Source organism: Parambassis ranga, unplaced genomic scaffold (genome assembly GCF_900634625.1).
Source record: "Parambassis ranga unplaced genomic scaffold, fParRan2.1 scaffold_156_arrow_ctg1, whole genome shotgun sequence".
NCBI lineage: Eukaryota > Metazoa > Chordata > Actinopteri > Ambassidae > Parambassis > Parambassis ranga.
Genome location: NW_021144722.1, coordinates 38,776 through 64,038, shown reverse-complemented (window position 1 = coordinate 64,038; position 25,263 = coordinate 38,776). Strand labels below are relative to the sequence as shown.

At 44.3% G+C, this 25,263-nt stretch overlaps 1 protein-coding gene, 28 non-coding genes and 1 pseudogene across 29 annotated transcripts; 27 read left to right on the top strand and 3 right to left on the bottom strand.

The window, feature by feature from the left end:
* Window positions 1-132: 132 nt before the first annotated feature.
* LOC114429510 (U2 spliceosomal RNA) lies at window positions 133-323 on the top strand. The gene has a single exon (XR_003669757.1). It is a non-coding gene; the product is annotated as a U2 spliceosomal RNA (small nuclear RNA).
* An 806-nt stretch (window positions 324-1,129) lies between these two features.
* Window positions 1,130-1,294, top strand: LOC114429545 (U1 spliceosomal RNA). Its single transcript, XR_003669790.1, has one exon. It is a non-coding gene; the product is annotated as a U1 spliceosomal RNA (small nuclear RNA).
* A 356-nt stretch (window positions 1,295-1,650) lies between these two features.
* On the top strand, window positions 1,651-1,841 carry LOC114429509 (U2 spliceosomal RNA). The gene has a single exon (XR_003669756.1). It is a non-coding gene; the product is annotated as a U2 spliceosomal RNA (small nuclear RNA).
* An 806-nt stretch (window positions 1,842-2,647) lies between these two features.
* On the top strand, window positions 2,648-2,811 carry LOC114429546 (U1 spliceosomal RNA). Its single transcript, XR_003669791.1, has one exon. It is a non-coding gene; the product is annotated as a U1 spliceosomal RNA (small nuclear RNA).
* A 356-nt stretch (window positions 2,812-3,167) lies between these two features.
* Window positions 3,168-3,358, top strand: LOC114429508 (U2 spliceosomal RNA). Its single transcript, XR_003669755.1, has one exon. It is a non-coding gene; the product is annotated as a U2 spliceosomal RNA (small nuclear RNA).
* Window positions 3,359-4,163: 805 nt separating this feature from the next.
* LOC114429544 (U1 spliceosomal RNA) lies at window positions 4,164-4,328 on the top strand. Its single transcript, XR_003669789.1, has one exon. It is a non-coding gene; the product is annotated as a U1 spliceosomal RNA (small nuclear RNA).
* Window positions 4,329-4,684: 356 nt separating this feature from the next.
* On the top strand, window positions 4,685-4,875 carry LOC114429507 (U2 spliceosomal RNA). Its single transcript, XR_003669754.1, has one exon. It is a non-coding gene; the product is annotated as a U2 spliceosomal RNA (small nuclear RNA).
* Window positions 4,876-5,755: 880 nt separating this feature from the next.
* Window positions 5,756-5,861, bottom strand: LOC114429528 (U6 spliceosomal RNA). Its single transcript, XR_003669774.1, has one exon. It is a non-coding gene; the product is annotated as a U6 spliceosomal RNA (small nuclear RNA).
* Window positions 5,862-6,760: 899 nt separating this feature from the next.
* Window positions 6,761-6,951, top strand: LOC114429577 (U2 spliceosomal RNA). Its single transcript, XR_003669820.1, has one exon. It is a non-coding gene; the product is annotated as a U2 spliceosomal RNA (small nuclear RNA).
* An 805-nt stretch (window positions 6,952-7,756) lies between these two features.
* On the top strand, window positions 7,757-7,921 carry LOC114429543 (U1 spliceosomal RNA). The gene has a single exon (XR_003669788.1). It is a non-coding gene; the product is annotated as a U1 spliceosomal RNA (small nuclear RNA).
* Window positions 7,922-8,277: 356 nt separating this feature from the next.
* LOC114429522 (U2 spliceosomal RNA) lies at window positions 8,278-8,469 on the top strand. Its single transcript, XR_003669769.1, has one exon. It is a non-coding gene; the product is annotated as a U2 spliceosomal RNA (small nuclear RNA).
* An 880-nt stretch (window positions 8,470-9,349) lies between these two features.
* On the bottom strand, window positions 9,350-9,455 carry LOC114429527 (U6 spliceosomal RNA). Its single transcript, XR_003669773.1, has one exon. It is a non-coding gene; the product is annotated as a U6 spliceosomal RNA (small nuclear RNA).
* An 899-nt stretch (window positions 9,456-10,354) lies between these two features.
* LOC114429576 (U2 spliceosomal RNA) lies at window positions 10,355-10,545 on the top strand. The gene has a single exon (XR_003669819.1). It is a non-coding gene; the product is annotated as a U2 spliceosomal RNA (small nuclear RNA).
* An 805-nt stretch (window positions 10,546-11,350) lies between these two features.
* LOC114429554 (U1 spliceosomal RNA) lies at window positions 11,351-11,515 on the top strand. Its single transcript, XR_003669798.1, has one exon. It is a non-coding gene; the product is annotated as a U1 spliceosomal RNA (small nuclear RNA).
* A 356-nt stretch (window positions 11,516-11,871) lies between these two features.
* Window positions 11,872-12,062, top strand: LOC114429575 (U2 spliceosomal RNA). Its single transcript, XR_003669818.1, has one exon. It is a non-coding gene; the product is annotated as a U2 spliceosomal RNA (small nuclear RNA).
* An 805-nt stretch (window positions 12,063-12,867) lies between these two features.
* Window positions 12,868-13,032, top strand: LOC114429542 (U1 spliceosomal RNA). Its single transcript, XR_003669787.1, has one exon. It is a non-coding gene; the product is annotated as a U1 spliceosomal RNA (small nuclear RNA).
* Window positions 13,033-13,388: 356 nt separating this feature from the next.
* LOC114429574 (U2 spliceosomal RNA) lies at window positions 13,389-13,579 on the top strand. The gene has a single exon (XR_003669817.1). It is a non-coding gene; the product is annotated as a U2 spliceosomal RNA (small nuclear RNA).
* Window positions 13,580-14,385: 806 nt separating this feature from the next.
* On the top strand, window positions 14,386-14,550 carry LOC114429541 (U1 spliceosomal RNA). Its single transcript, XR_003669786.1, has one exon. It is a non-coding gene; the product is annotated as a U1 spliceosomal RNA (small nuclear RNA).
* A 356-nt stretch (window positions 14,551-14,906) lies between these two features.
* Window positions 14,907-15,097, top strand: LOC114429573 (U2 spliceosomal RNA). The gene has a single exon (XR_003669816.1). It is a non-coding gene; the product is annotated as a U2 spliceosomal RNA (small nuclear RNA).
* Window positions 15,098-15,903: 806 nt separating this feature from the next.
* On the top strand, window positions 15,904-16,068 carry LOC114429553 (U1 spliceosomal RNA). Its single transcript, XR_003669797.1, has one exon. It is a non-coding gene; the product is annotated as a U1 spliceosomal RNA (small nuclear RNA).
* A 356-nt stretch (window positions 16,069-16,424) lies between these two features.
* Window positions 16,425-16,615, top strand: LOC114429571 (U2 spliceosomal RNA). Its single transcript, XR_003669814.1, has one exon. It is a non-coding gene; the product is annotated as a U2 spliceosomal RNA (small nuclear RNA).
* An 806-nt stretch (window positions 16,616-17,421) lies between these two features.
* LOC114429540 (U1 spliceosomal RNA) lies at window positions 17,422-17,586 on the top strand. The gene has a single exon (XR_003669785.1). It is a non-coding gene; the product is annotated as a U1 spliceosomal RNA (small nuclear RNA).
* A 356-nt stretch (window positions 17,587-17,942) lies between these two features.
* On the top strand, window positions 17,943-18,133 carry LOC114429570 (U2 spliceosomal RNA). Its single transcript, XR_003669813.1, has one exon. It is a non-coding gene; the product is annotated as a U2 spliceosomal RNA (small nuclear RNA).
* Window positions 18,134-18,939: 806 nt separating this feature from the next.
* On the top strand, window positions 18,940-19,104 carry LOC114429539 (U1 spliceosomal RNA). Its single transcript, XR_003669784.1, has one exon. It is a non-coding gene; the product is annotated as a U1 spliceosomal RNA (small nuclear RNA).
* Window positions 19,105-19,460: 356 nt separating this feature from the next.
* LOC114429569 (U2 spliceosomal RNA) lies at window positions 19,461-19,651 on the top strand. The gene has a single exon (XR_003669812.1). It is a non-coding gene; the product is annotated as a U2 spliceosomal RNA (small nuclear RNA).
* Window positions 19,652-20,456: 805 nt separating this feature from the next.
* LOC114429537 (U1 spliceosomal RNA) lies at window positions 20,457-20,621 on the top strand. The gene has a single exon (XR_003669782.1). It is a non-coding gene; the product is annotated as a U1 spliceosomal RNA (small nuclear RNA).
* A 356-nt stretch (window positions 20,622-20,977) lies between these two features.
* Window positions 20,978-21,168, top strand: LOC114429568 (U2 spliceosomal RNA). The gene has a single exon (XR_003669811.1). It is a non-coding gene; the product is annotated as a U2 spliceosomal RNA (small nuclear RNA).
* Window positions 21,169-21,973: 805 nt separating this feature from the next.
* Window positions 21,974-22,154, top strand: LOC114429556 (uncharacterized; annotated as a pseudogene).
* A 583-nt stretch (window positions 22,155-22,737) lies between these two features.
* Window positions 22,738-24,934, bottom strand: LOC114429505 (uncharacterized; the record flags this gene model as incomplete). Its single annotated transcript, XM_028398304.1, has 3 exons — window positions 24,633-24,934; window positions 23,852-24,242; window positions 22,738-23,724 (listed from the first exon to the last, which is right to left on the bottom strand). Coding segments are annotated over exons 1-3 (1,680 nt in total), but the record flags the coding sequence as incomplete, so codon positions are not given.
* Window positions 24,935-25,013: 79 nt separating this feature from the next.
* LOC114429557 (U1 spliceosomal RNA) lies at window positions 25,014-25,171 on the top strand. Its single transcript, XR_003669800.1, has one exon. It is a non-coding gene; the product is annotated as a U1 spliceosomal RNA (small nuclear RNA).
* Window positions 25,172-25,263: the final 92 nt, after the last annotated feature.

Here is a 25,263-nt window from a genome sequence, read left to right as displayed (position 1 = left end):
TTGGGCCCTTTAGTCAAGTTGTAGAAGGGCAGTTTCTAGCTGAAAGCTAAATCGAGTCGCTGTTCGTCTTCGGACCATCAGTGAGAGAGACGGCGCCGTGCATGGCTCGCTTTCCTCTGGCCCCAGCGTGGCATCGCTTCTCGGCCTTTTGGCTAAGATCAAGTGTAGTATCTGTTCTTATCAGTTTAATATCTGATACGTCCCCTACCCGGGGACCATATATTAAATTGCTTTTTGGACAAGGGAGATGGAATTGGGGCTTGCTCCGTCCACTCCACGCATCAACCTGGTATTGCAGTACTTCCAGGAATGGTGCACCCCCTCCTTTTGCTGTAGAAAAATACACGGAGAAGATTTACCGTAGTAGTTTGACATGCGTGGATGCTGCTCTCCTTGAAACACGAAGCACCCAACTCTCATCTTCAGTGACCAGGAAAATGAGCTTCTGTGTGAAAGGGAGATGTGGCTTCAGGATGAGCTCTGGGGCGTGTGCAAACATATAAATACTTCATAAATAAAATAGAAATTAGGAAATGAACAATAAGCAACCTTTTAGGGAACAAAATGTGTACATTACTGTACAAAGAAGTATGATAAACATGACAGACCTGCAAGAAATCTTCCCTGTTATGGAACTGTATTGTGTATGAAGCGTAGTTCACACTCCGCACCAGCAGGTGGCAGCAGCAGAAAAGCCAGATGGCTAAGCAAGATTTAGACAAAAAAAAGGAAGTGATTGTACTGTGAGGAGAAAACAATTTGCTGTTATATTCCTTCCTCTGAATGTCACATGTATATCAGATAGTCTTCTGTCTTGATATTGTCATACAGCTTTGTTTCACCTGGATTTGCTGGCAGATTTCTTTAGTCTTTTTTTTGTAAGGATAGAAAGACTTGTAGGGGTAATCTGAATGTTAAAGTATGATGGAAAGTGCAGGGTGTGTGCTCCAAATAAACAGTTAATCTTGACTGGCATTTGTGCCAAAACCTAGTTACTCTATAATGGCAGTCTATGAAGATGCAGCCTGAGCTGTGTGTGTGTGGTTTTGATGGTTTGTAGATTGTCAGGTACCATTGTTCAGGGGGGCATCTGTGTGAAAGGCTCCCCTGTTTGTGACGTGCCCAACTCATACTTACCTGGCAGGGGAGATACCATGATCAAGAAGGTGGTTCACCCAGGGCGAGGCTCAGCCATTGCACTCTAGGTTGTGCTGACCCCTGCGAATTCCCCAAATGTGGGAATCTCGACTGCATAATTTCTGGTAGTGGGGGACTGCGTTCGCGCTCTCCCCTCATAACGTGTTTAATGAAAATGAACAAGCAGCTCTCTGTGTGCGTGTGTGTTTACCTGGTGCTCTCTCGCAGCACCTTCCAGTGGTTTGTTTAGCATGAAATTTGCACTCCTAGTGGTTTGTTCAGCATGAAATTTGCACTCCTATTCTTTTCTCTAGGCCTCATGTGTGGATTAAAGATTTGCTGACTGCATTATAATTTAGTTTTTCACTTTGATTTGTGTTGGGCCCTTTAGTCAAGTTGTAGAAGGGCAGTTTCTAGCTGAAAGCTAAAATCGGAGTCGCTGTTCGTCTTCGGAACCATCAGTGAGAGAGACGGCGCCGTGCATGGCTCGCTTTCCTCTGGCCCCAGCGTGGCATCGCTTCTCGGCCTTTTGGCTAAGATCAAGTGTAGTATCTGTTCTTATCAGTTTAATATCTGATACGTCCCCTACCCGGGGACCATATATTAAATTGCTTTTTGGACAAGGGAGATGGAATTGGGGCTTGCTCCGTCCACTCCACGCATCAACCTGGTATTGCAGTACTTCCAGGAATGGTGCACCCCCTCCTTTTGCTGTAGAAAAATACACGGAGAAGATTTACCGTAGTAGTTTGACATGCGTGGATGCTGCTCTCCTTGAAACACGAAGCACCCAACTCTCATCTTCAGTGACCAGGAAAGATGAGCTTCTGTGTGAAAGGGAGATGTGGCTTCAGGATGAGCTCTGGGGCATGTGCAAACATATAAATACTTCATAAATAAAATAGAAATTAGGAAATGAACAATAAGCAACCTTTTAGGGAACAAAATGTGTACATTACTGTACAAAGAAGTATGATAAACATGACAGACCTGCAAGAAATCTTCCCTGTTATGGAACTGTATTGTGTATGAAGCGTAGTTCACACTCCGCACCAGCAGGTGGCAGCAGCAGAAAAGCCAGATGGCTAAGCAAGATTTAGACAAAAAAAGGAAGTGATTGTACTGTGAGGAGAAAACAATTTGCTGTTATATTCCTTCCTCTGAATGTCACATGTATATCAGATAGTCTTCTGTCTTGATATTGTCATACAGCTTTGTTTCACCTGGATTTGCTGGCAGATTTCTTTAGTCTTTTTTTTGTAAGGATAGAAAGACTTGTAGGGGTAATCTGAATGTTAAAGTATGATGGAAAGTGCAGGGTGTGTGCTCCAAATAAACAGTTAATCTTGACTGGCATTTGTGCCAAAACCTAATTACTCTATAATGACAGTCTATGAAGATGCAGCCTGAGCTGTGTGTGTGTGGTTTTGATGGTTTGTAGATTGTCAGGTACCATTGTTCAGGGGGGCATCTGTGTGAAAGGCTCCCCTGTTTGTGACGTGCCCAACTCATACTTACCTGGCAGGGGAGATACCATGATCAAGAAGGTGGTTCACCCAGGGCGAGGCTCAGCCATTGCACTCTAGGTTGTGCTGACCCCTGCGAATTCCCCAATGTGGGAATCTCGACTGCATAATTTCTGGTAGTGGGGGACTGCGTTCGCGCTCTCCCCTCATAACGTGTTTAATGAAAATGAACAAGCAGCTCTCTGTGTGCGTGTGTGTTTACCTGGTGCTCTCTCGCAGCACCTTCCAGTGGTTTGTTTAGCATGAAATTTGCACTCCTAGTGGTTTGTTCAGCATGAAATTTGCACTCCTATTCTTTTCTCTAGGCCTCATGTGTGGATTAAAGATTTGCTGACTGCATTATAATTTAGTTTTTCACTTTGATTTGTGTTGGGCCCTTTAGTCAAGTTGTAGAAGGGCAGTTTCTAGCTGAAAGCTAAAATCGGAGTCGCTGTTCGTCTTCGGAACCATCAGTGAGAGAGACGGCGCCGTGCATGGCTCGCTTTCCTCTGGCCCCAGCGTGGCATCGCTTCTCGGCCTTTTGGCTAAGATCAAGTGTAGTATCTGTTCTTATCAGTTTAATATCTGATACGTCCCCTACCCGGGGACCATATATTAAATTGCTTTTTGGACAAGGGAGATGGAATTGGGGCTTGCTCCGTCCACTCCACGCATCAACCTGGTATTGCAGTACTTCCAGGAATGGTGCACCCCCTCCTTTTGCTGTAGAAAAATACACGGAGAAGATTTACCGTAGTAGTTTGACATGCGTGGATGCTGCTCTCCTTGAAACACGAAGCACCCAACTCTCATCTTCAGTGACCAGGAAAAATGAGCTTCTGTGTGAAAGGGAGATGTGGCTTCAGGATGAGCTCTGGGGCGTGTGCAAACATATAAATACTTCATAAATAAAATAGAAATTAGGAAATGAACAATAAGCAACCTTTTAGGGAACAAAATGTGTACATTACTGTACAAAGAAGTATGATAAACATGACAGACCTGCAAGAAATCTTCCCTGTTATGGAACTGTATTGTGTATGAAGCGTAGTTCACACTCCGCACCAGCAGGTGGCAGCAGCAGAAAAGCCAGATGGCTAAGCAAGATTTAGACAAAAAAAGGAAGTGATTGTACTGTGAGGAGAAAACAATTTGCTGTTATATTCCTTCCTCTGAATGTCACATGTATATCAGATAGTCTTCTGTCTTGATATTGTCATACAGCTTTGTTTCACCTGGATTTGCTGGCAGATTTCTTTAGTCTTTTTTTGTAAGGATAGAAAGACTTGTAGGGGTAATCTGAATGTTAAAGTATGATGGAAAGTGCAGGGTGTGTGCTCCAAATAAACAGTTAATCTTGACTGGCATTTGTGCCAAAACCTAGTTACTCTATAATGGCAGTCTATGAAGATGCAGCCTGAGCTGTGTGTGTGTGGTTTTGATGGTTTGTAGATTGTCAGGTACCATTGTTCAGGGGGGCATCTGTGTGAAAGGCTCCCCTGTTTGTGACGTGCCCAACTCATACTTACCTGGCAGGGGAGATACCATGATCAAGAAGGTGGTTCACCCAGGGCGAGGCTCAGCCATTGCACTCTAGGTTGTGCTGACCCCTGCGAATTCCCCAAATGTGGGAATCTCGACTGCATAATTTCTGGTAGTGGGGGACTGCGTTCGCGCTCTCCCCTCATAACGTGTTTAATGAAAATGAACAAGCAGCTCTCTGTGTGCGTGTGTGTTTACCTGGTGCTCTCTCGCAGCACCTTCCAGTGGTTTGTTTAGCATGAAATTTGCACTCCTAGTGGTTTGTTCAGCATGAAATTTGCACTCCTATTCTTTTCTCTAGGCCTCATGTGTGGATTAAAGATTTGCTGACTGCATTATAATTTAGTTTTTCACTTTGATTTGTGTTGGGCCCTTTAGTCAAGTTGTAGAAGGGCAGTTTCTAGCTGAAAGCTAAAATCGGAGTCGCTGTTCGTCTTCGGAACCATCAGTGAGAGAGACGGCGCCGTGCATGGCTCGCTTTCCTCTGGCCCCAGCGTGGCATCGCTTCTCGGCCTTTTGGCTAAGATCAAGTGTAGTATCTGTTCTTATCAGTTTAATATCTGATACGTCCCCTACCCGGGGACCATATATTAAATTGCTTTTTGGACAAGGGAGATGGAATTGGGGCTTGCTCCGTCCACTCCACGCATCAACCTGGTATTGCAGTACTTCCAGGAATGGTGCACCCCCTCCTTTTGCTGTAGAAAAATACACGGAGAAGATTTACCGTAGTAGTTTGACATGCGTGGATGCTGCTCTCCTTGAAACACGAAGCACCCAACTCTCATCTTCAGTGACCAGGAAAAATGAGCTTCTGTGTGAAAGGGAGATGTGGCTTCAGGATGAGCTCTGGGGCGTGTGCAAACATATAAATACTTCATAAATAAAATAGAAATTAGGAAATGAACAATAAGCAACCTTTTAGGGAACAAAATGTGTACATTACTGTACAAAGAAGTGTGATATACATGACAGACTATTGTCAATTTGAATCGAACAAAAATTCAAGAGCCAGAAGTCAGCCTTCAGCAGGATTTTGTTCAGATCAATTGTTGACACGTATCAGCCAGCCAATTCAGATAAAATCCCCCGAACCTCAAACTGAAGATCTTTTATAGTCAAGCCTGTCTGTGTGTGTGTGGGTGAAGGTGTGTGTCTAAATTAGGCAACTAATTCTGGCATTGTGTGTGCTTCCACATCTGTTTCCTATCAACTGACTTGTTTTTAAGCACATAGCCAGTTCAACCGAGGACAAGCCTGGTCATTCTGACCTAGCTCCTCAACTCTTGAACTAAGCAAGTAAGGAGAAAACAATGAACAATGATAGATAAAGGAATTCTGAATCTGACCAGAGACATCGCCATTGAAATACATGATTGACAGCCTCTTTGTGTGGAGATCAGTGGTGTCTGTCTCTTGTCTGTGAGAAGCTCCACACCCAGGCCTCTCCAGTAGTTAGTATTTTTAAGTTTCCAGTCAACGGAGTGTTGACAGAATCTGTAGGTGCAGTAGTAGTCGTAGCTACATCAGAAAACTGAAATTCTTTATAAAAAAAAAAATTAAAAAATGTAAAAAATGAGGAACGCTTCACGAATTTGCGTGTCATCCTTGCGCAGGGGCCATGCTAATCTTCTCTGTATCGTTCCAATTTTAGTATATGTGCTACCGAAATAACACATTTGTACCTTCGTACAGGTGTGTTTATGTACAGCTTCTCTGTCACCGGAACCTCTAAGTCACGGTGCTCTTAGAATGTGCTTAAAATGTAAATCAGTCTCTTCCCGGAAGCTGATTGGCCCGTCCTTTTTTCTGTGCCAGACAAAGGCGATGCATATCCACAGGTCTAATGAGAAGAATTAAAAGTCGAAATGAGTATCAGCTAGGTGACAGAAGTCAATATACTTAACAATATTTTATATGTCCATCAGTGTCCAGTAAGCACATTTCAGTGTGAACCAAATACTACATACAACAGAGCAATACAATAATATGTTTTGCAGTAGTCCGTCTGCTCTATACACAGCAAAATTGGACAGTTGAAATTTCATAGTTAAAGGTTAAGGAGTTGATTTTAAGTTGATTTCAACTCCGAAAGTGTAATTTCAACACTTTCAGAGTTAAACTGTGTCTAGTTGTGTGCCTCTGCCTCCACCCCAGTATGGCTGACATGCACAGGTTCCTTTTGATGATGTGCTCGATAATGGCCTCCTGTTTCTCCTGGTTGTTTGAAAAAGTTGTTCACACTCCGCACCAGCAGGTGGCAGCAGCTGAATTTAATGAAAATGAACAAGGATGTGAGTGTTTACCTGGTGCTCTCTCTCAGCACCTTCCAGTGGTTTGTTCAGCATGAAATTTGCACTCCTATTCTTTTCTCTAGGCCTCATGTGTGGATTAAAGATTTGCTGACTGCATTATAATTTAGTTTTTCACTTTGATTTGTGTTGGGCCCTTTAGTCAAGTTGTAGAAGGGCAGTTTCTAGCTGAAAGCTAAAATCGGAGTCGCTGTTCGTCTTCGGAACCATCAGTGAGAGAGACGGCGCCGTGCATGGCTCGCTTTCCTCTGGCCCCAGCGTGGCATCGCTTCTCGGCCTTTTGGCTAAGATCAAGTGTAGTATCTGTTCTTATCAGTTTAATATCTGATACGTCCCCTACCCGGGGACCATATATTAAATTGCTTTTTGGACAAGGGAGATGGAATTGGGGCTTGCTCCGTCCACTCCACGCATCAACCTGGTATTGCAGTACTTCCAGGAATGGTGCACCCCCTCCTTTTGCTGTAGAAAAATACACGGAGAAGATTTACCGTAGTAGTTTGACATGCGTGGATGCTGCTCTCCTTGAAACACGAAGCACCCAACTCTCATCTTCAGTGACCAGGAAAGATGAGCTTCTGTGTGAAAGGGAGATGTGGCTTCAGGATGAGCTCTGGGGCATGTGCAAACATATAAATACTTCATAAATAAAATAGAAATTAGGAAATGAACAATAAGCAACCTTTTAGGGAACAAAATGTGTACATTACTGTACAAAGAAGTATGATAAACATGACAGACCTGCAAGAAATCTTCCCTGTTGTGGAACTGTATTGTGTATGAAGCGTAGTTCACACTCCGCACCAGCAGGTGGCAGCAGCAGAAAAGCCAGATGGCTAAGCAAGATTTAGACAAAAAAAGGAAGTGATTGTACTGTGAGGAGAAAACAATTTGCTGTTATATTCCTTCCTCTGAATGTCACATGTATATCAGATAGTCTTCTGTCTTGATATTGTCATACAGCTTTGTTTCACCTGGATTTGCTGGCAGATTTCTTTAGTCTTTTTTTGTAAGGATAGAAAGACTTGTAGGGGTAATCTGAATGTTAAAGTATGATGGAAAGTGCAGGGTGTGTGCTCCAAATAAACAGTTAATCTTGACTGGCATTTGTGCCAAAACCTAGTTACTCTATAATGGCAGTCTATGAAGATGCAGCCTGAGCTGTGTGTGTGTGGTTTTGATGGTTTGTAGATTGTCAGGTACCATTGTTCAGGGGGGCATCTGTGTGAAAGGCTCCCCTGTTTGTGACGTGCCCAACTCATACTTACCTGGCAGGGGAGATACCATGATCAAGAAGGTGGTTCACCCAGGGCGAGGCTCAGCCATTGCACTCTAGGTTGTGCTGACCCCTGCGAATTCCCCAAATGTGGGAATCTCGACTGCATAATTTCTGGTAGTGGGGGACTGCGTTCGCGCTCTCCCCTCATAACGTGTTTAATGAAAATGAACAAGCAGCTCTCTGTGTGCGTGTGTGTTTACCTGGTGCTCTCTCGCAGCACCTTCCAGTGGTTTGTTTAGCATGAAATTTGCACTCCTAGTGGTTTGTTCAGCATGAAATTTGCACTCCTATTCTTTTCTCTAGGCCTCATGTGTGGATTAAAGATTTGCTGACTGCATTATAATTTAGTTTTTCACTTTGATTTGTGTTGGGCCCTTTAGTCAAGTTGTAGAAGGGCAGTTTCTAGCTGAAAGCTAAAATCGGAGTCGCTGTTCGTCTTCGGAACCATCAGTGAGAGAGACGGCGCCGTGCATGGCTCGCTTTCCTCTGGCCCCAGCGTGGCATCGCTTCTCGGCCTTTTGGCTAAGATCAAGTGTAGTATCTGTTCTTATCAGTTTAATATCTGATACGTCCCCTACCCGGGGACCATATATTAAATTGCTTTTTGGACAAGGGAGATGGAATTGGGGCTTGCTCCGTCCACTCCACGCATCAACCTGGTATTGCAAGTACTTCCAGGAATGGTGCACCCCCTCCTTTTGCTGTAGAAAAATACACGGAGAAGATTTACCGTAGTAGTTTGACATGCGTGGATGCTGCTCTCCTTGAAACACGAAGCACCCAACTCTCATCTTCAGTGACCAGGAAAAATGAGCTTCTGTGTGAAAGGGAGATGTGGCTTCAGGATGAGCTCTGGGGCGTGTGCAAACATATAAATACTTCATAAATAAAATAGAAATTAGGAAATGAACAATAAGCAACCTTTTAGGGAACAAAATGTGTACATTACTGTACAAAGAAGTGTGATATACATGACAGACTATTGTCAATTTGAATCGAACAAAAATTCAAGAGCCAGAAGTCAGCCTTCAGCAGGATTTTGTTCAGATCAATTGTTGACACGTATCAGCCAGCCAATTCAGATAAAATCCCCCGAACCTCAAACTGAAGATCTTTTATAGTCAAGCCTGTCTGTGTGTGTGTGGGTGAAGGTGTGTGTCTAAATTAGGCAACTAATTCTGGCATTGTGTGTGCTTCCACATCTGTTTCCTATCAACTGACTTGTTTTTAAGCACATAGCCAGTTCAACCGAGGACAAGCCTGGTCATTCTGACCTAGCTCCTCAACTCTTGAACTAAGCAAGTAAGGAGAAAACAATGAACAATGATAGATAAAGGAATTCTGAATCTGACCAGAGACATCGCCATTGAAATACATGATTGACAGCCTCTTTGTGTGGAGATCAGTGGTGTCTGTCTCTTGTCTGTGAGAAGCTCCACACCCAGGCCTCTCCAGTAGTTAGTATTTTTAAGTTTCCAGTCAACGGAGTGTTGACAGAATCTGTAGGTGCAGTAGTAGTCGTAGCTACATCAGAAAACTGAAATTCTTTATAAAAAAAAAAATTAAAAAATGTAAAAAATGAGGAACGCTTCACGAATTTGCGTGTCATCCTTGCGCAGGGGCCATGCTAATCTTCTCTGTATCGTTCCAATTTTAGTATATGTGCTACCGAAATAACACATTTGTACCTTCGTACAGGTGTGTTTATGTACAGCTTCTCTGTCACCGGAACCTCTAAGTCACGGTGCTCTTAGAATGTGCTTAAAATGTAAATCAGTCTCTTCCCGGAAGCTGATTGGCCCGTCCTTTTTTCTGTGCCAGACAAAGGCGATGCATATCCACAGGTCTAATGAGAAGAATTAAAAGTCGAAATGAGTATCAGCTAGGTGACAGAAGTCAATATACTTAACAATATTTTATATGTCCATCAGTGTCCAGTAAGCACATTTCAGTGTGAACCAAATACTACATACAACAGAGCAATACAATAATATGTTTTGCAGTAGTCCGTCTGCTCTATACACAGCAAAATTGGACAGTTGAAATTTCATAGTTAAAGGTTAAGGAGTTGATTTTAAGTTGATTTCAACTCCGAAAGTGTAATTTCAACACTTTCAGAGTTAAACTGTGTCTAGTTGTGTGCCTCTGCCTCCACCCCAGTATGGCTGACATGCACAGGTTCCTTTTGATGATGTGCTCGATAATGGCCTCCTGTTTCTCCTGGTTGTTTGAAAAAGTTGTTCACACTCCACACCAGCAGGTGGCAGCAGCTGAATTTAATGAAAATGAACAAGGATGTGAGTGTTTACCTGGTGCTCTCTCTCAGCACCTTCCAGTGGTTTGTTCAGCATGAAATTTGCACTCCTATTCTTTTCTCTAGGCCTCATGTGTGGATTAAAGATTTGCTGACTGCATTATAATTTAGTTTTTCACTTTGATTTGTGTTGGGCCCTTTAGTCAAGTTGTAGAAGGGCAGTTTCTAGCTGAAAGCTAAAATCGGAGTCGCTGTTCGTCTTCGGAACCATCAGTGAGAGAGACGGCGCCGTGCATGGCTCGCTTTCCTCTGGCCCCAGCGTGGCATCGCTTCTCGGCCTTTTGGCTAAGATCAAGTGTAGTATCTGTTCTTATCAGTTTAATATCTGATACGTCCCCTACCCGGGGACCATATATTAAATTGCTTTTTGGACAAGGGAGATGGAATTGGGGCTTGCTCCGTCCACTCCACGCATCAACCTGGTATTGCAGTACTTCCAGGAATGGTGCACCCCCTCCTTTTGCTGTAGAAAAATACACGGAGAAGATTTACCGTAGTAGTTTGACATGCGTGGATGCTGCTCTCCTTGAAACACGAAGCACCCAACTCTCATCTTCAGTGACCAGGAAAGATGAGCTTCTGTGTGAAAGGGAGATGTGGCTTCAGGATGAGCTCTGGGGCATGTGCAAACATATAAATACTTCATAAATAAAATAGAAATTAGGAAATGAACAATAAGCAACCTTTTAGGGAACAAAATGTGTACATTACTGTACAAAGAAGTATGATAAACATGACAGACCTGCAAGAAATCTTCCCTGTTGTGGAACTGTATTGTGTATGAAGCGTAGTTCACACTCCGCACCAGCAGGTGGCAGCAGCAGAAAAGCCAGATGGCTAAGCAAGATTTAGACAAAAAAAGGAAGTGATTGTACTGTGAGGAGAAAACAATTTGCTGTTATATTCCTTCCTCTGAATGTCACATGTATATCAGATAGTCTTCTGTCTTGATATTGTCATACAGCTTTGTTTCACCTGGATTTGCTGGCAGATTTCTTTAGTCTTTTTTTGTAAGGATAGAAAGACTTGTAGGGGTAATCTGAATGTTAAAGTATGATGGAAAGTGCAGGGTGTGTGCTCCAAATAAACAGTTAATCTTGACTGGCATTTGTGCCAAAACCTAGTTACTCTATAATGGCAGTCTATGAAGATGCAGCCTGAGCTGTGTGTGTGTGGTTTTGATGGTTTGTAGATTGTCAGGTACCATTGTTCAGGGGGGCATCTGTGTGAAAGGCTCCCCTGTTTGTGACGTGCCCAACTCATACTTACCTGGCAGGGGAGATACCATGATCAAGAAGGTGGTTCACCCAGGGCGAGGCTCAGCCATTGCACTCTAGGTTGTGCTGACCCATGCGAATACCCCAAATGTGGGAATCTCGACTGCATAATTTCTGCTAGTGGGGGACTGCGTTCGCGCTCTCCCCTCATAACGTGTTTAATGAAAATGAACAAGCAGCTCTCTGTGTGCGTGTGTGTTTACCTGGTGCTCTCTCGCAGCACCTTCCAGTGGTTTGTTTAGCATGAAATTTGCACTCCTAGTGGTTTGTTCAGCATGAAATTTGCACTCCTATTCTTTTCTCTAGGCCTCATGTGTGGATTAAAGATTTGCTGACTGCATTATAATTTAGTTTTTCACTTTGATTTGTGTTGGGCCCTTTAGTCAAGTTGTAGAAGGGCAGTTTCTAGCTGAAAGCTAAAATCGGAGTCGCTGTTCGTCTTCGGAACCATCAGTGAGAGAGACGGCGCCGTGCATGGCTCGCTTTCCTCTGGCCCCAGCGTGGCATCGCTTCTCGGCCTTTTGGCTAAGATCAAGTGTAGTATCTGTTCTTATCAGTTTAATATCTGATACGTCCCCTACCCGGGGACCATATATTAAATTGCTTTTTGGACAAGGGAGATGGAATTGGGGCTTGCTCCGTCCACTCCACGCATCAACCTGGTATTGCAGTACTTCCAGGAATGGTGCACCCCCTCCTTTTGCTGTAGAAAAATACACGGAGAAGATTTACCGTAGTAGTTTGACATGCGTGGATGCTGCTCTCCTTGAAACACGAAGCACCCAACTCTCATCTTCAGTGACCAGGAAAAATGAGCTTCTGTGTGAAAGGGAGATGTGGCTTCAGGATGAGCTCTGGGGCGTGTGCAAACATATAAATACTTCATAAATAAAATAGAAATTAGGAAATGAACAATAAGCAACCTTTTAGGGAACAAAATGTGTACATTACTGTACAAAGAAGTATGATAAACATGACAGACCTGCAAGAAATCTTCCCTGTTATGGAACTGTATTGTGTATGAAGCGTAGTTCACACTCCGCACCAGCAGGTGGCAGCAGCAGAAAAGCCAGATGGCTAAGCAAGATTTAGACAAAAAAAGGAAGTGATTGTACTGTGAGGAGAAAACAATTTGCTGTTATATTCCTTCCTCTGAATGTCACATGTATATCAGATAGTCTTCTGTCTTGATATTGTCATACAGCTTTGTTTCACCTGGATTTGCTGGCAGATTTCTTTAGTCTTTTTTTGTAAGGATAGAAAGACTTGTAGGGGTAATCTGAATGTTAAAGTATGATGGAAAGTGCAGGGTGTGTGCTCCAAATAAACAGTTAATCTTGACTGGCATTTGTGCCAAAACCTAGTTACTCTATAATGGCAGTCTATGAAGATGCAGCCTGAGCTGTGTGTGTGTGGTTTTGATGGTTTGTAGATTGTCAGGTACCATTGTTCAGGGGGGCATCTGTGTGAAAGGCTCCCCTGTTTGTGACGTGCCCAACTCATACTTACCTGGCAGGGGAGATACCATGATCAAGAAGGTGGTTCACCCAGGGCGAGGCTCAGCCATTGCACTCTAGGTTGTGCTGACCCCTGCGAATTCCCCAAATGTGGGAATCTCGACTGCATAATTTCTGGTAGTGGGGGACTGCGTTCGCGCTCTCCCCTCATAACGCGTTTAATGAAAATGAACAAGCAGCTCTCTGTGTGCGTGTGTGTTTACCTGGTGCTCTCTCGCAGCACCTTCCAGTGGTTTGTTTAGCATGAAATTTGCACTCCTAGTGGTTTGTTCAGCATGAAATTTGCACTCCTATTCTTTTCTCTAGGCCTCATGTGTGGATTAAAGATTTGCTGACTGCATTATAATTTAGTTTTTCACTTTGATTTGTGTTGGGCCCTTTAGTCAAGTTGTAGAAGGGCAGTTTCTAGCTGAAAGCTAAAATCGGAGTCGCTGTTCGTCTTCGGAACCATCAGTGAGAGAGACGGCGCCGTGCATGGCTCGCTTTCCTCTGGCCCCAGCGTGGCATCGCTTCTCGGCCTTTTGGCTAAGATCAAGTGTAGTATCTGTTCTTATCAGTTTAATATCTGATACGTCCCCTACCCGGGGACCATATATTAAATTGCTTTTTGGACAAGGGAGATGGAATTGGGGCTTGCTCCGTCCACTCCACGCATCAACCTGGTATTGCAGTACTTCCAGGAATGGTGCACCCCCTCCTTTTGCTGTAGAAAAATACACGGAGAAGATTTACCGTAGTAGTTTGACATGCGTGGATGCTGCTCTCCTTGAAACACGAAGCACCCAACTCTCATCTTCAGTGACCAGGAAAAATGAGCTTCTGTGTGAAAGGGAGATGTGGCTTCAGGATGAGCTCTGGGGCGTGTGCAAACATATAAATACTTCATAAATAAAATAGAAATTAGGAAATGAACAATAAGCAACCTTTTAGGGAACAAAATGTGTACATTACTGTACAAAGAAGTATGATAAACATGACAGACCTGCAAGAAATCTTCCCTGTTATGGAACTGTATTGTGTATGAAGCGTAGTTCACACTCCGCACCAGCAGGTGGCAGCAGCAGAAAAGCCAGATCGCTAAGCAAGATTTAGACAAAAAAAGGAAGTGATTGTACTGTGAGGAGAAAACAATTTGCTGTTATATTCCTTCCTCTGAATGTCACATGTATATCAGATAGTCTTCTGTCTTGATATTGTCATACAGCTTTGTTTCACCTGGATTTGCTGGCAGATTTCTTTAGTCTTTTTTTTGTAAGGATAGAAAGACTTGTAGGGGTAATCTGAATGTTAAAGTATGATGGAAAGTGCAGGGTGTGTGCTCCAAATAAACAGTTAATCTTGACTGGCATTTGTGCCAAAACCTAGTTACTCTATAATGGCAGTCTATGAAGATGCAGCCTGAGCTGTGTGTGTGTGGTTTTGATGGTTTGTAGATTGTCAGGTACCATTGTTCAGGGGGGCATCTGTGTGAAAGGCTCCCCTGTTTGTGACGTGCCCAACTCATACTTACCTGGCAGGGGAGATACCATGATCAAGAAGGTGGTTCACCCAGGGCGAGGCTCAGCCATTGCACTCTAGGTTGTGCTGACCCCTGCGAATTCCCCAAATGTGGGAATCTCGACTGCATAATTTCTGGTAGTGGGGGACTGCGTTCGCGCTCTCCCCTCATAACGTGTTTAATGAAAATGAACAAGCAGCTCTCTGTGTGCGTGTGTGTTTACCTGGTGCTCTCTCGCAGCACCTTCCAGTGGTTTGTTTAGCATGAAATTTGCACTCCTAGTGGTTTGTTCAGCATGAAATTTGCACTCCTATTCTTTTCTCTAGGCCTCATGTGTGGATTAAAGATTTGCTGACTGCATTATAATTTAGTTTTTCACTTTGATTTGTGTTGGGCCCTTTAGTCAAGTTGTAGAAGGGCAGTTTCTAGCTGAAAGCTAAAATCGGAGTCGCTGTTCGTCTTCGGAACCATCAGTGAGAGAGACGGCGCCGTGCATGGCTCGCTTTCCTCTGGCCCCAGCGTGGCATCGCTTCTCGGCCTTTTGGCTAAGATCAAGTGTAGTATCTGTTCTTATCAGTTTAATATCTGATACGTCCCCTACCCGGGGACCATATATTAAATTGCTTTTTGGACAAGGGAGATGGAATTGGGGCTTGCTCCGTCCACTCCACGCATCAACCTGGTATTGCAGTACTTCCAGGAATGGTGCACCCCCTCCTTTTGCTGTAGAAAAATACACGGAGAAGATTTACCGTAGTAGTTTGACATGCGTGGATGCTGCTCTCCTTGAAACACGAAGCACCCAACTCTCATCTTCAGTGACCAGGAAAAATGAGCTTCTGTGTGAAAGGGAGATGTGGCTTCAGGATGAGCTCTGGGGCGTGTGCAAACATATAAATACTTCATAAATAAAATAGAAATTAGGAAATGAACAATAAGCAACCTTTTAGGGAACAAAATGTGTACATTACTGTACAAAGAAGTATGATAAACATGACAGACCTGCAAGAAATCTTCCCTGTTATGGAACTGTATTGTGTATGAAGCGTAGTTCACACTCCGCACCAGCAGGTGGCAGCAGCAGAAAAGCCAGATGGCTAAGCAAGATTTAGACAAAAAAAGGAAGTGATTGTACTGTGAGGAGAAAACAATTTGCTGTTATATTCCTTCCTCTGAATGTCACATGTATATCAGATAGTCTTCTGTCTTGATATTGTCATACAGCTTTGTTTCACCTGGATTTGCTGGCAGATTTCTTTAGTCTTTTTTTTGTAAGGATAGAAAGACTTGTAGGGGTAATCTGAATGTTAAAGTATGATGGAAAGTGCAGGGTGTGTGCTCCAAATAAACAGTTAATCTTGACTGGCATTTGTGCCAAAACCTAGTTACTCTATAATGGCAGTCTATGAAGATGCAGCCTGAGCTGTGTGTGTGTGGTTTTGATGGTTTGTAGATTGTCAGGTACCATTGTTCAGGGGGGCATCTGTGTGAAAGGCTCCCCTGTTTGTGACGTGCCCAACTCATACTTACCTGGCAGGGGAGATACCATGATCAAGAAGGTGGTTCACCCAGGGCGAGGCTCAGCCATTGCACTCTAGGTTGTGCTGACCCATGCGAATACCCCAAATGTGGGAATCTCGACTGCATAATTTCTGCTAGTGGGGGACTGCGTTCGCGCTCTCCCCTCATAACGTGTTTAATGAAAATGAACAAGCAGCTCTCTGTGTGCGTGTGTGTTTACCTGGTGCTCTCTCGCAGCACCTTCCAGTGGTTTGTTTAGCATGAAATTTGCACTCCTAGTGGTTTGTTCAGCATGAAATTTGCACTCCTATTCTTTTCTCTAGGCCTCATGTGTGGATTAAAGATTTGCTGACTGCATTATAATTTAGTTTTTCACTTTGATTTGTGTTGGGCCCTTTAGTCAAGTTGTAGAAGGGCAGTTTCTAGCTGAAAGCTAAAATCGGAGTCGCTGTTCGTCTTCGGAACCATCAGTGAGAGAGACGGCGCCGTGCATGGCTCGCTTTCCTCTGGCCCCAGCGTGGCATCGCTTCTCGGCCTTTTGGCTAAGATCAAGTGTAGTATCTGTTCTTATCAGTTTAATATCTGATACGTCCCCTACCCGGGGACCATATATTAAATTGCTTTTTGGACAAGGGAGATGGAATTGGGGCTTGCTCCGTCCACTCCACGCATCAACCTGGTATTGCAGTACTTCCAGGAATGGTGCACCCCCTCCTTTTGCTGTAGAAAAATACACGGAGAAGATTTACCGTAGTAGTTTGACATGCGTGGATGCTGCTCTCCTTGAAACACGAAGCACCCAACTCTCATCTTCAGTGACCAGGAAAAATGAGCTTCTGTGTGAAAGGGAGATGTGGCTTCAGGATGAGCTCTGGGGCGTGTGCAAACATATAAATACTTCATAAATAAAATAGAAATTAGGAAATGAACAATAAGCAACCTTTTAGGGAACAAAATGTGTACATTACTGTACAAAGAAGTATGATAAACATGACAGACCTGCAAGAAATCTTCCCTGTTATGGAACTGTATTGTGTATGAAGCGTAGTTCACACTCCGCACCAGCAGGTGGCAGCAGCAGAAAAGCCAGATGGCTAAGCAAGATTTAGACAAAAAAAGGAAGTGATTGTACTGTGAGGAGAAAACAATTTGCTGTTATATTCCTTCCTCTGAATGTCACATGTATATCAGATAGTCTTCTGTCTTGATATTGTCATACAGCTTTGTTTCACCTGGATTTGCTGGCAGATTTCTTTAGTCTTTTTTTTGTAAGGATAGAAAGACTTGTAGGGGTAATCTGAATGTTAAAGTATGATGGAAAGTGCAGGGTGTGTGCTCCAAATAAACAGTTAATCTTGACTGGCATTTGTGCCAAAACCTAGTTACTCTATAATGGCAGTCTATGAAGATGCAGCCTGAGCTGTGTGTGTGTGGTTTTGATGGTTTGTAGATTGTCAGGTACCATTGTTCAGGGGGGCATCTGTGTGAAAGGCTCCCCTGTTTGTGACGTGCCCAACTCATACTTACCTGGCAGGGGAGATACCATGATCAAGAAGGTGGTTCACCCAGGGCGAGGCTCAGCCATTGCACTCTAGGTTGTGCTGACCCCTGCGAATTCCCCAAATGTGGGAATCTCGACTGCATAATTTCTGGTAGTGGGGGACTGCGTTCGCGCTCTCCCCTCATAACGCGTTTAATGAAAATGAACAAGCAGCTCTCTGTGTGCGTGTGTGTTTACCTGGTGCTCTCTCGCAGCACCTTCCAGTGGTTTGTTTAGCATGAAATTTGCACTCCTAGTGGTTTGTTCAACATGAAATTTGCACTCCTATTCTTTTCTCTAGGCCTCATGTGTGGATTAAAGATTTGCTGACTGCATTATAATTTAGTTTTTCACTTTGATTTGTGTTGGGCCCTTTAGTCAAGTTGTAGAAGGGCAGTTTCTAGCTGAAAGCTAAAATCGGAGTCGCTGTTCGTCTTCGGAACCATCAGTGAGAGAGACGGCGCCGTGCATGGCTCGCTTTCCTCTGGCCCCAGCGTGGCATCGCTTCTCGGCCTTTTGGCTAAGATCAAGTGTAGTATCTGTTCTTATCAGTTTAATATCTGATACGTCCCCTACCCGGGGACCATATATTAAATTGCTTTTTGGACAAGGGAGATGGAATTGGGGCTTGCTCCGTCCACTCCACGCATCAACCTGGTATTGCAGTACTTCCAGGAATGGTGCACCCCCTCCTTTTGCTGTAGAAAAATACACGGAGAAGATTTACCGTAGTAGTTTGACATGCGTGGATGCTGCTCTCCTTGAAACACGAAGCACCCAACTCTCATCTTCAGTGACCAGGAAAAATGAGCTTCTGTGTGAAAGGGAGATGTGGCTTCAGGATGAGCTCTGGGGCGTGTGCAAACATATAAATACTTCATAAATAAAATAGAAATTAGGAAATGAACAATAAGCAACCTTTTAGGGAACAAAATGTGTACATTACTGTACAAAGAAGTATGATAAACATGACAGACCTGCAAGAAATCTTCCCTGTTATGGAACTGTATTGTGTATGAAGCGTAGTTCACACTCCGCACCAGCAGGTGGCAGCAGCAGAAAAGCCAGATGGCTAAGCAAGATTTAGACAAAAAAAGGAAGTGATTGTACTGTGAGGAGAAAACAATTTGCTGTTATATTCCTTCCTCTGAATGTCACATGTATATCAGATAGTCTTCTGTCTTGATATTGTCATACAGCTTTGTTTCACCTGGATTTGCTGGCAGATTTCTTTAGTCTTTTTTTTGTAAGGATAGAAAGACTTGTAGGGGTAATCTGAATGTTAAAGTATGATGGAAAGTGCAGGGTGTGTGCTCCAAATAAACAGTTAATCTTGACTGGCATTTGTGCCAAAACCTAGTTACTCTATAATGGCAGTCTATGAAGATGCAGCCTGAGCTGTGTGTGTGTGGTTTTGATGGTTTGTAGATTGTCAGGTACCATTGTTCAGGGGGGCATCTGTGTGAAAGGCTCCCCTGTTTGTGACGTGCCCAACTCATACTTACCTGGCAGGGGAGATACCATGATCAAGAAGGTGGTTCACCCAGGGCGAGGCTCAGCCATTGCACTCTAGGTTGTGCTGACCCCTGCGAATTCCCCAAATGTGGGAATCTCGACTGCATAATTTCTGGTAGTGGGGGACTGCGTTCGCGCTCTCCCCTCATAACGTGTTTAATGAAAATGAACAAGCAGCTCTCTGTGTGCGTGTGTGTTTACCTGGTGCTCTCTCGCAGCACCTTCCAGTGGTTTGTTTAGCATGAAATTTGCACTCCTAGTGGTTTGTTCAGCATGAAATTTGCACTCCTATTCTTTTCTCTAGGCCTCATGTGTGGATTAAAGATTTGCTGACTGCATTATAATTTAGTTTTTCACTTTGATTTGTGTTGGGCCCTTTAGTCAAGTTGTAGAAGGGCAGTTTCTAGCTGAAAGCTAAAATCGGAGTCGCTGTTCGTCTTCGGAACCATCAGTGAGAGAGACGGCGCCGTGCATGGCTCGCTTTCCTCTGGCCCCAGCGTGGCATCGCTTCTCGGCCTTTTGGCTAAGATCAAGTGTAGTATCTGTTCTTATCAGTTTAATATCTGATACGTCCCCTACCCGGGGACCATATATTAAATTGCTTTTTGGACAAGGGAGATGGAATTGGGGCTTGCTCCGTCCACTCCACGCATCAACCTGGTATTGCAGTACTTCCAGGAATGGTGCACCCCCTCCTTTTGCTGTAGAAAAATACACGGAGAAGATTTACCGTAGTAGTTTGACATGCGTGGATGCTGCTCTCCTTGAAACACGAAGCACCCAACTCTCATCTTCAGTGACCAGGAAAAATGAGCTTCTGTGTGAAAGGGAGATGTGGCTTCAGGATGAGCTCTGGGGCGTGTGCAAACATATAAATACTTCATAAATAAAATAGAAATTAGGAAATGAACAATAAGCAACCTTTTAGGGAACAAAATGTGTACATTACTGTACAAAGAAGTATGATAAACATGACAGACCTGCAAGAAATCTTCCCTGTTATGGAACTGTATTGTGTATGAAGCGTAGTTCACACTCCGCACCAGCAGGTGGCAGCAGCAGAAAAGCCAGATGGCTAAGCAAGATTTAGACAAAAAAAGGAAGTGATTGTACTGTGAGGAGAAAACAATTTGCTGTTATATTCCTTCCTCTGAATGTCACATGTATATCAGATAGTCTTCTGTCTTGATATTGTCATACAGCTTTGTTTCACCTGGATTTGCTGGCAGATTTCTTTAGTCTTTTTTTGTAAGGATAGAAAGACTTGTAGGGGTAATCTGAATGTTAAAGTATGATGGAAAGTGCAGGGTGTGTGCTCCAAATAAACAGTTAATCTTGACTGGCATTTGTGCCAAAACCTAGTTACTCTATAATGGCAGTCTATGAAGATGCAGCCTGAGCTGTGTGTGTGTGGTTTTGATGGTTTGTAGATTGTCAGGTACCATTGTTCAGGGGGGCATCTGTGTGAAAGGCTCCCCTGTTTGTGACGTGCCCAACTCATACTTACCTGGCAGGGGAGATACCATGATCAAGAAGGTGGTTCACCCAGGGCGAGGCTCAGCCATTGCACTCTAGGTTGTGCTGACCCCTGCGAATTCCCCAAATGTGGGAATCTCGACTGCATAATTTCTGGTAGTGGGGGACTGCGTTCGCGCTCTCCCCTCATAACGTGTTTAATGAAAATGAACAAGCAGCTCTCTGTGTGCGTGTGTGTTTACCTGGTGCTCTCTCGCAGCACCTTCCAGTGGTTTGTTTAGCATGAAATTTGCACTCCTAGTGGTTTGTTCAGCATGAAATTTGCACTCCTATTCTTTTCTCTAGGCCTCATGTGTGGATTAAAGATTTGCTGACTGCATTATAATTTAGTTTTTCACTTTGATTTGTGTTGGGCCCTTTAGTCAAGTTGTAGAAGGGCAGTTTCTAGCTGAAAGCTAAAATCGGAGTCGCTGTTCGTCTTCGGAACCATCAGTGAGAGAGACGGCGCCGTGCATGGCTCGCTTTCCTCTGGCCCCAGCGTGGCATCGCTTCTCGGCCTTTTGGCTAAGATCAAGTGTAGTATCTGTTCTTATCAGTTTAATATCTGATACGTCCCCTACCCGGGGACCATATATTAAATTGCTTTTTGGACAAGGGAGATGGAATTGGGGCTTGCTCCGTCCACTCCACGCATCAACCTGGTATTGCAGTACTTCCAGGAATGGTGCACCCCCTCCTTTTGCTGTAGAAAAATACACGGAGAAGATTTACCGTAGTAGTTTGACATGCGTGGATGCTGCTCTCCTTGAAACACGAAGCACCCAACTCTCATCTTCAGTGACCAGGAAAAATGAGCTTCTGTGTGAAAGGGAGATGTGGCTTCAGGATGAGCTCTGGGGCGTGTGCAAACATATAAATACTTCATAAATAAAATAGAAATTAGGAAATGAACAATAAGCAACCTTTTAGGGAACAAAATGTGTACATTACTGTACAAAGAAGTATGATAAACATGACAGACCTGCAAGAAATCTTCCCTGTTATGGAACTGTATTGTGTATGAAGCGTAGTTCACACTCCGCACCAGCAGGTGGCAGCAGCAGAAAAGCCAGATGGCTAAGCAAGATTTAGACAAAAAAAGGAAGTGATTGTACTGTGAGGAGAAAACAATTTGCTGTTATATTCCTTCCTCTGAATGTCACATGTATATCAGATAGTCTTCTGTCTTGATATTGTCATACAGCTTTGTTTCACCTGGATTTGCTGGCAGATTTCTTTAGTCTTTTTTTGTAAGGATAGAAAGACTTGTAGGGGTAATCTGAATGTTAAAGTATGATGGAAAGTGCAGGGTGTGTGCTCCAAATAAACAGTTAATCTTGACTGGCATTTGTGCCAAAACCTAGTTACTCTATAATGGCAGTCTATGAAGATGCAGCCTGAGCTGTGTGTGTGTGGTTTTGATGGTTTGTAGATTGTCAGGTACCATTGTTCAGGGGGGCATCTGTGTGAAAGGCTCCCCTGTTTGTGACGTGCCCAACTCATACTTACCTGGCAGGGGAGATACCATGATCAAGAAGGTGGTTCACCCAGGGCGAGGCTCAGCCATTGCACTCTAGGTTGTGCTGACCCCTGCGATGTAGTTGTTAAAAGAATATAAAGTCTAAAGATAATTTGTTCTGCATTATACATGTTCCTGTCGGGAATCGAACTCAGAGCCTGTTTCTCTGGTCTATCTTTCCTTGAAAACAAAATTCCTGGAAGTCTTCCTGTTTGCTTCATAAACAAATAGGCCTCAGTTGTCTTAGAAATGACAGCAAGAACACAGCATTACTGTAACATTGTCTGATTTAATGAATAATTTTGTAGCTGGGCAAACAAAAACACAAACATACACATTACTCACACCACAGTGGAGACATTGTAAATGAGGTCAAATTTGAACAATCATTAGAAACCACGATACATACATATATTCTATTCTATTAACCTCCAGCTCTGTGTATATGCAAAACATCTTTTTTCCCTTTGTTTTAGGTGATGCAGACAGACAGGATCAGGAATTAGTGTGAGTGGCAGCTCTGGATGGCTGCCTTGGCAAGCACATGGTTAAGTATTTATGTATTTACAGCTTCCCCATTGTGTCTACAGCAACCATAAATTGTTCATAACTGTCATACACTTGTTTTTCAAAACCTTTAGAAGGTGACATCATTTTTTTGGGCAGAAACATTTTTTTTTGTATTTTTTATGCCCTGGGGGGCTGGTTGCACATTTACAGACAGGGAGACTTTGTATCCGTGATACTTTTGCTCCCATGTCTGAGGGGTCTTCCTTCAGCTTCCGCTTGTACTGAGTCGCCCTTGCCCAGCTCTTGCCCAGCTCCTGCCCAGCTCCTTCAGCTGAAGCTGTTTTGGGAGCAGGTGGAGGATCCTTTTGGCTGGCTGGCTTTGAGAGCTGCACTGGGGGCCCAGCATTGTCAGAGGCAGAAACAGAGGATGGTCTGGTGATGGTGGATGTCACAGGCACTTTTTTGCGGGGGGCTGGCACCAGTTGCAGTGGTGGTTCAGGGTGGCTGACAGGTGTAAAAATGTCTGCTCGTCCTTTCAACACCTTTGTCCCTGCCAGACTAGGTGTATATTCGTACTCCTTTAGAGGGTAGTCTGGTGGTGGGAGGACCGCTGGCTGGTGTGGTGCAGGAGGGAGCTGAACAGAGGAGATGGACGTAGTCTTTGTGATGGTCTGGGGCTGTTGGGTAGAATGCAGGTTGAGCAGCCTCTCCTGGCGTCTGATAAAATCCCGTACAGTCTTGATGTTAATCTTGGCTAGGGGAATACCAGCTTTGCTCAACACTGCATCCTCCAACAAAACCCGGTGCTGGATCCTCTCGTAAGCCTTTAAGATTTCATTCTTTACTGGGCTTGCGAGAGAACCATGCGACCTCAACCACAACAGCTTCACCAGTGTATACATTAGCCTGTTGTGTTGAATGTTATGCTGTGCTGGGGCATAGCGCTTGGCCATCTTGACTCTCTGTACCACAGCAGCCTCAACCAGGTCGTCCCTCTTGGTGCGGCAGTACAATGTGTTGCCCCAGTGTGTCCTGTACAGCTGGTTGAACTTGTGAGGCTGCTTATCATGCTCCTCCACAGCCTTCCACAACTGGAGAAGCTTGTCTCTCTGCTCGGCAGTGAGCGACAGGTGATCATCCGACAGGCCGATCTCCACCAGTGCAGAGCAAAACATCTCCAGCTTTTTGAAGCCAGGAAGAGGGTTGAGACTGCAGGCATCCTCCTGGCAGGAAATAATAAACAAATCCAGTAAGATAAAATGTTTTTTTTTTTTTTTAAATTCTAAACCACTGTGTTGTTTTCATCCATTTGATTGTATTTCATAGCAGCGGCACACACAAGCTACTCACAAAAGCCGGGGGGTGAGCAGTTGATGTTTCATCCCTTGTGAGCGTGATATGGGGCAGAACGGCATCCAACCCCTCGCCACACGCCTCTGTGTCGCTGTGGTAGGCTTCATCACCCTCCTCTGGATCAGGCTGCCCAGGTTGAACCACCTCTTCATCTGGACCAGGACCATCATCCACAATGTCCTGAAGAGAGAAGGATTCCCCAGTGCTCTGTCTGAATAAATACTCCAACCCAAGTAGTTCATCTGATGGCACATCAGTAGGGATCTGAAAGTTTTCCTCCACTGTTTCCCCAAACAGGTGCTGGCAGCGGGTGTTGAGACGATGGATCAGAGGTGCAGAATAGGTCCTGAGGTGCCGTCCCTTGGCACCTCTGTGTCTATCCAGTAGGCTGAAATCATAAAACATGAACTTAGTACAGACATAGTAAGCATGAGTGTGATTTTACAGTAAGTATACTGGTCAAAAATACACAGCAAGGCTTAAAAAGAGCCTAATGACAGGCTGGACAGAGAAATTAACAGCTCTTTCATCCTCATACAGCCTCTGTGGATGCATACACAGATAACACGTTCAATAAAACACACACACACGTTTTATTCAGCAAAATAGTTACTATTTATATTGTCGTGACCATAGTTTACGACGAACTACTATTTTACGTCTTAATGCAGGTTTCGTTGTAGTATTTTGACAGTGCGGTATCGTTATGTGCCGTAAACGCCACCGACTACAAATAAACAGAGCGTTATAAAATATAAAAGTCGATTTCAATACGTACAACTTCACGTAGCCCACGTCGTTTTCGAGAAGCCAGTGGAACGGAGCATTGTGATATTGCCCGAACGGAACCACCAGCTTTCCCAGGGACTGCTTACGGGACGGGGCTCGGATACCCTCCGCTCGTAGTAGCATTTCCGCGTGTGGAACGGCGGTGACGGGGTTCAGCAGCTCCGGCGAGGGGCTGGGGAATATGAGCCTTCTTTCCCGGTAATTGCGGGCCTCTTTGGTCGCCACGAGCACGGCTTGTTGGCGAGAAACCGGCGCATTCGGGTCCACGGTTCGTATAACGGGCTCCGCCATGTTTGCTTTACACATTTGAATTTGGGCGGCGGCTTCACGCGATTGGTAGTCTACAGTCAGATCCCGCGATCTGATTGGGAGTCTACAGTCAGAGGCGACCAATCAAAAGGCGCAACTGTCTACAGTCACTGTAGACTTTTGCACCACTGTAGACACGACCTCTGCGAATTCCCCAAATGTGGGAATCTCGACTGCATAATTTCTGGTAGTGGGGGACTGCGTTCGCGCTCTCCCCTCATAACGTGTTTAATGAAAATGAACAAGCAGCTCTCTGTGTGCGTGTGTGTTTACCTGGTGCTCTCTCGCAGCACCTTCCAGTGGTTTGTTTA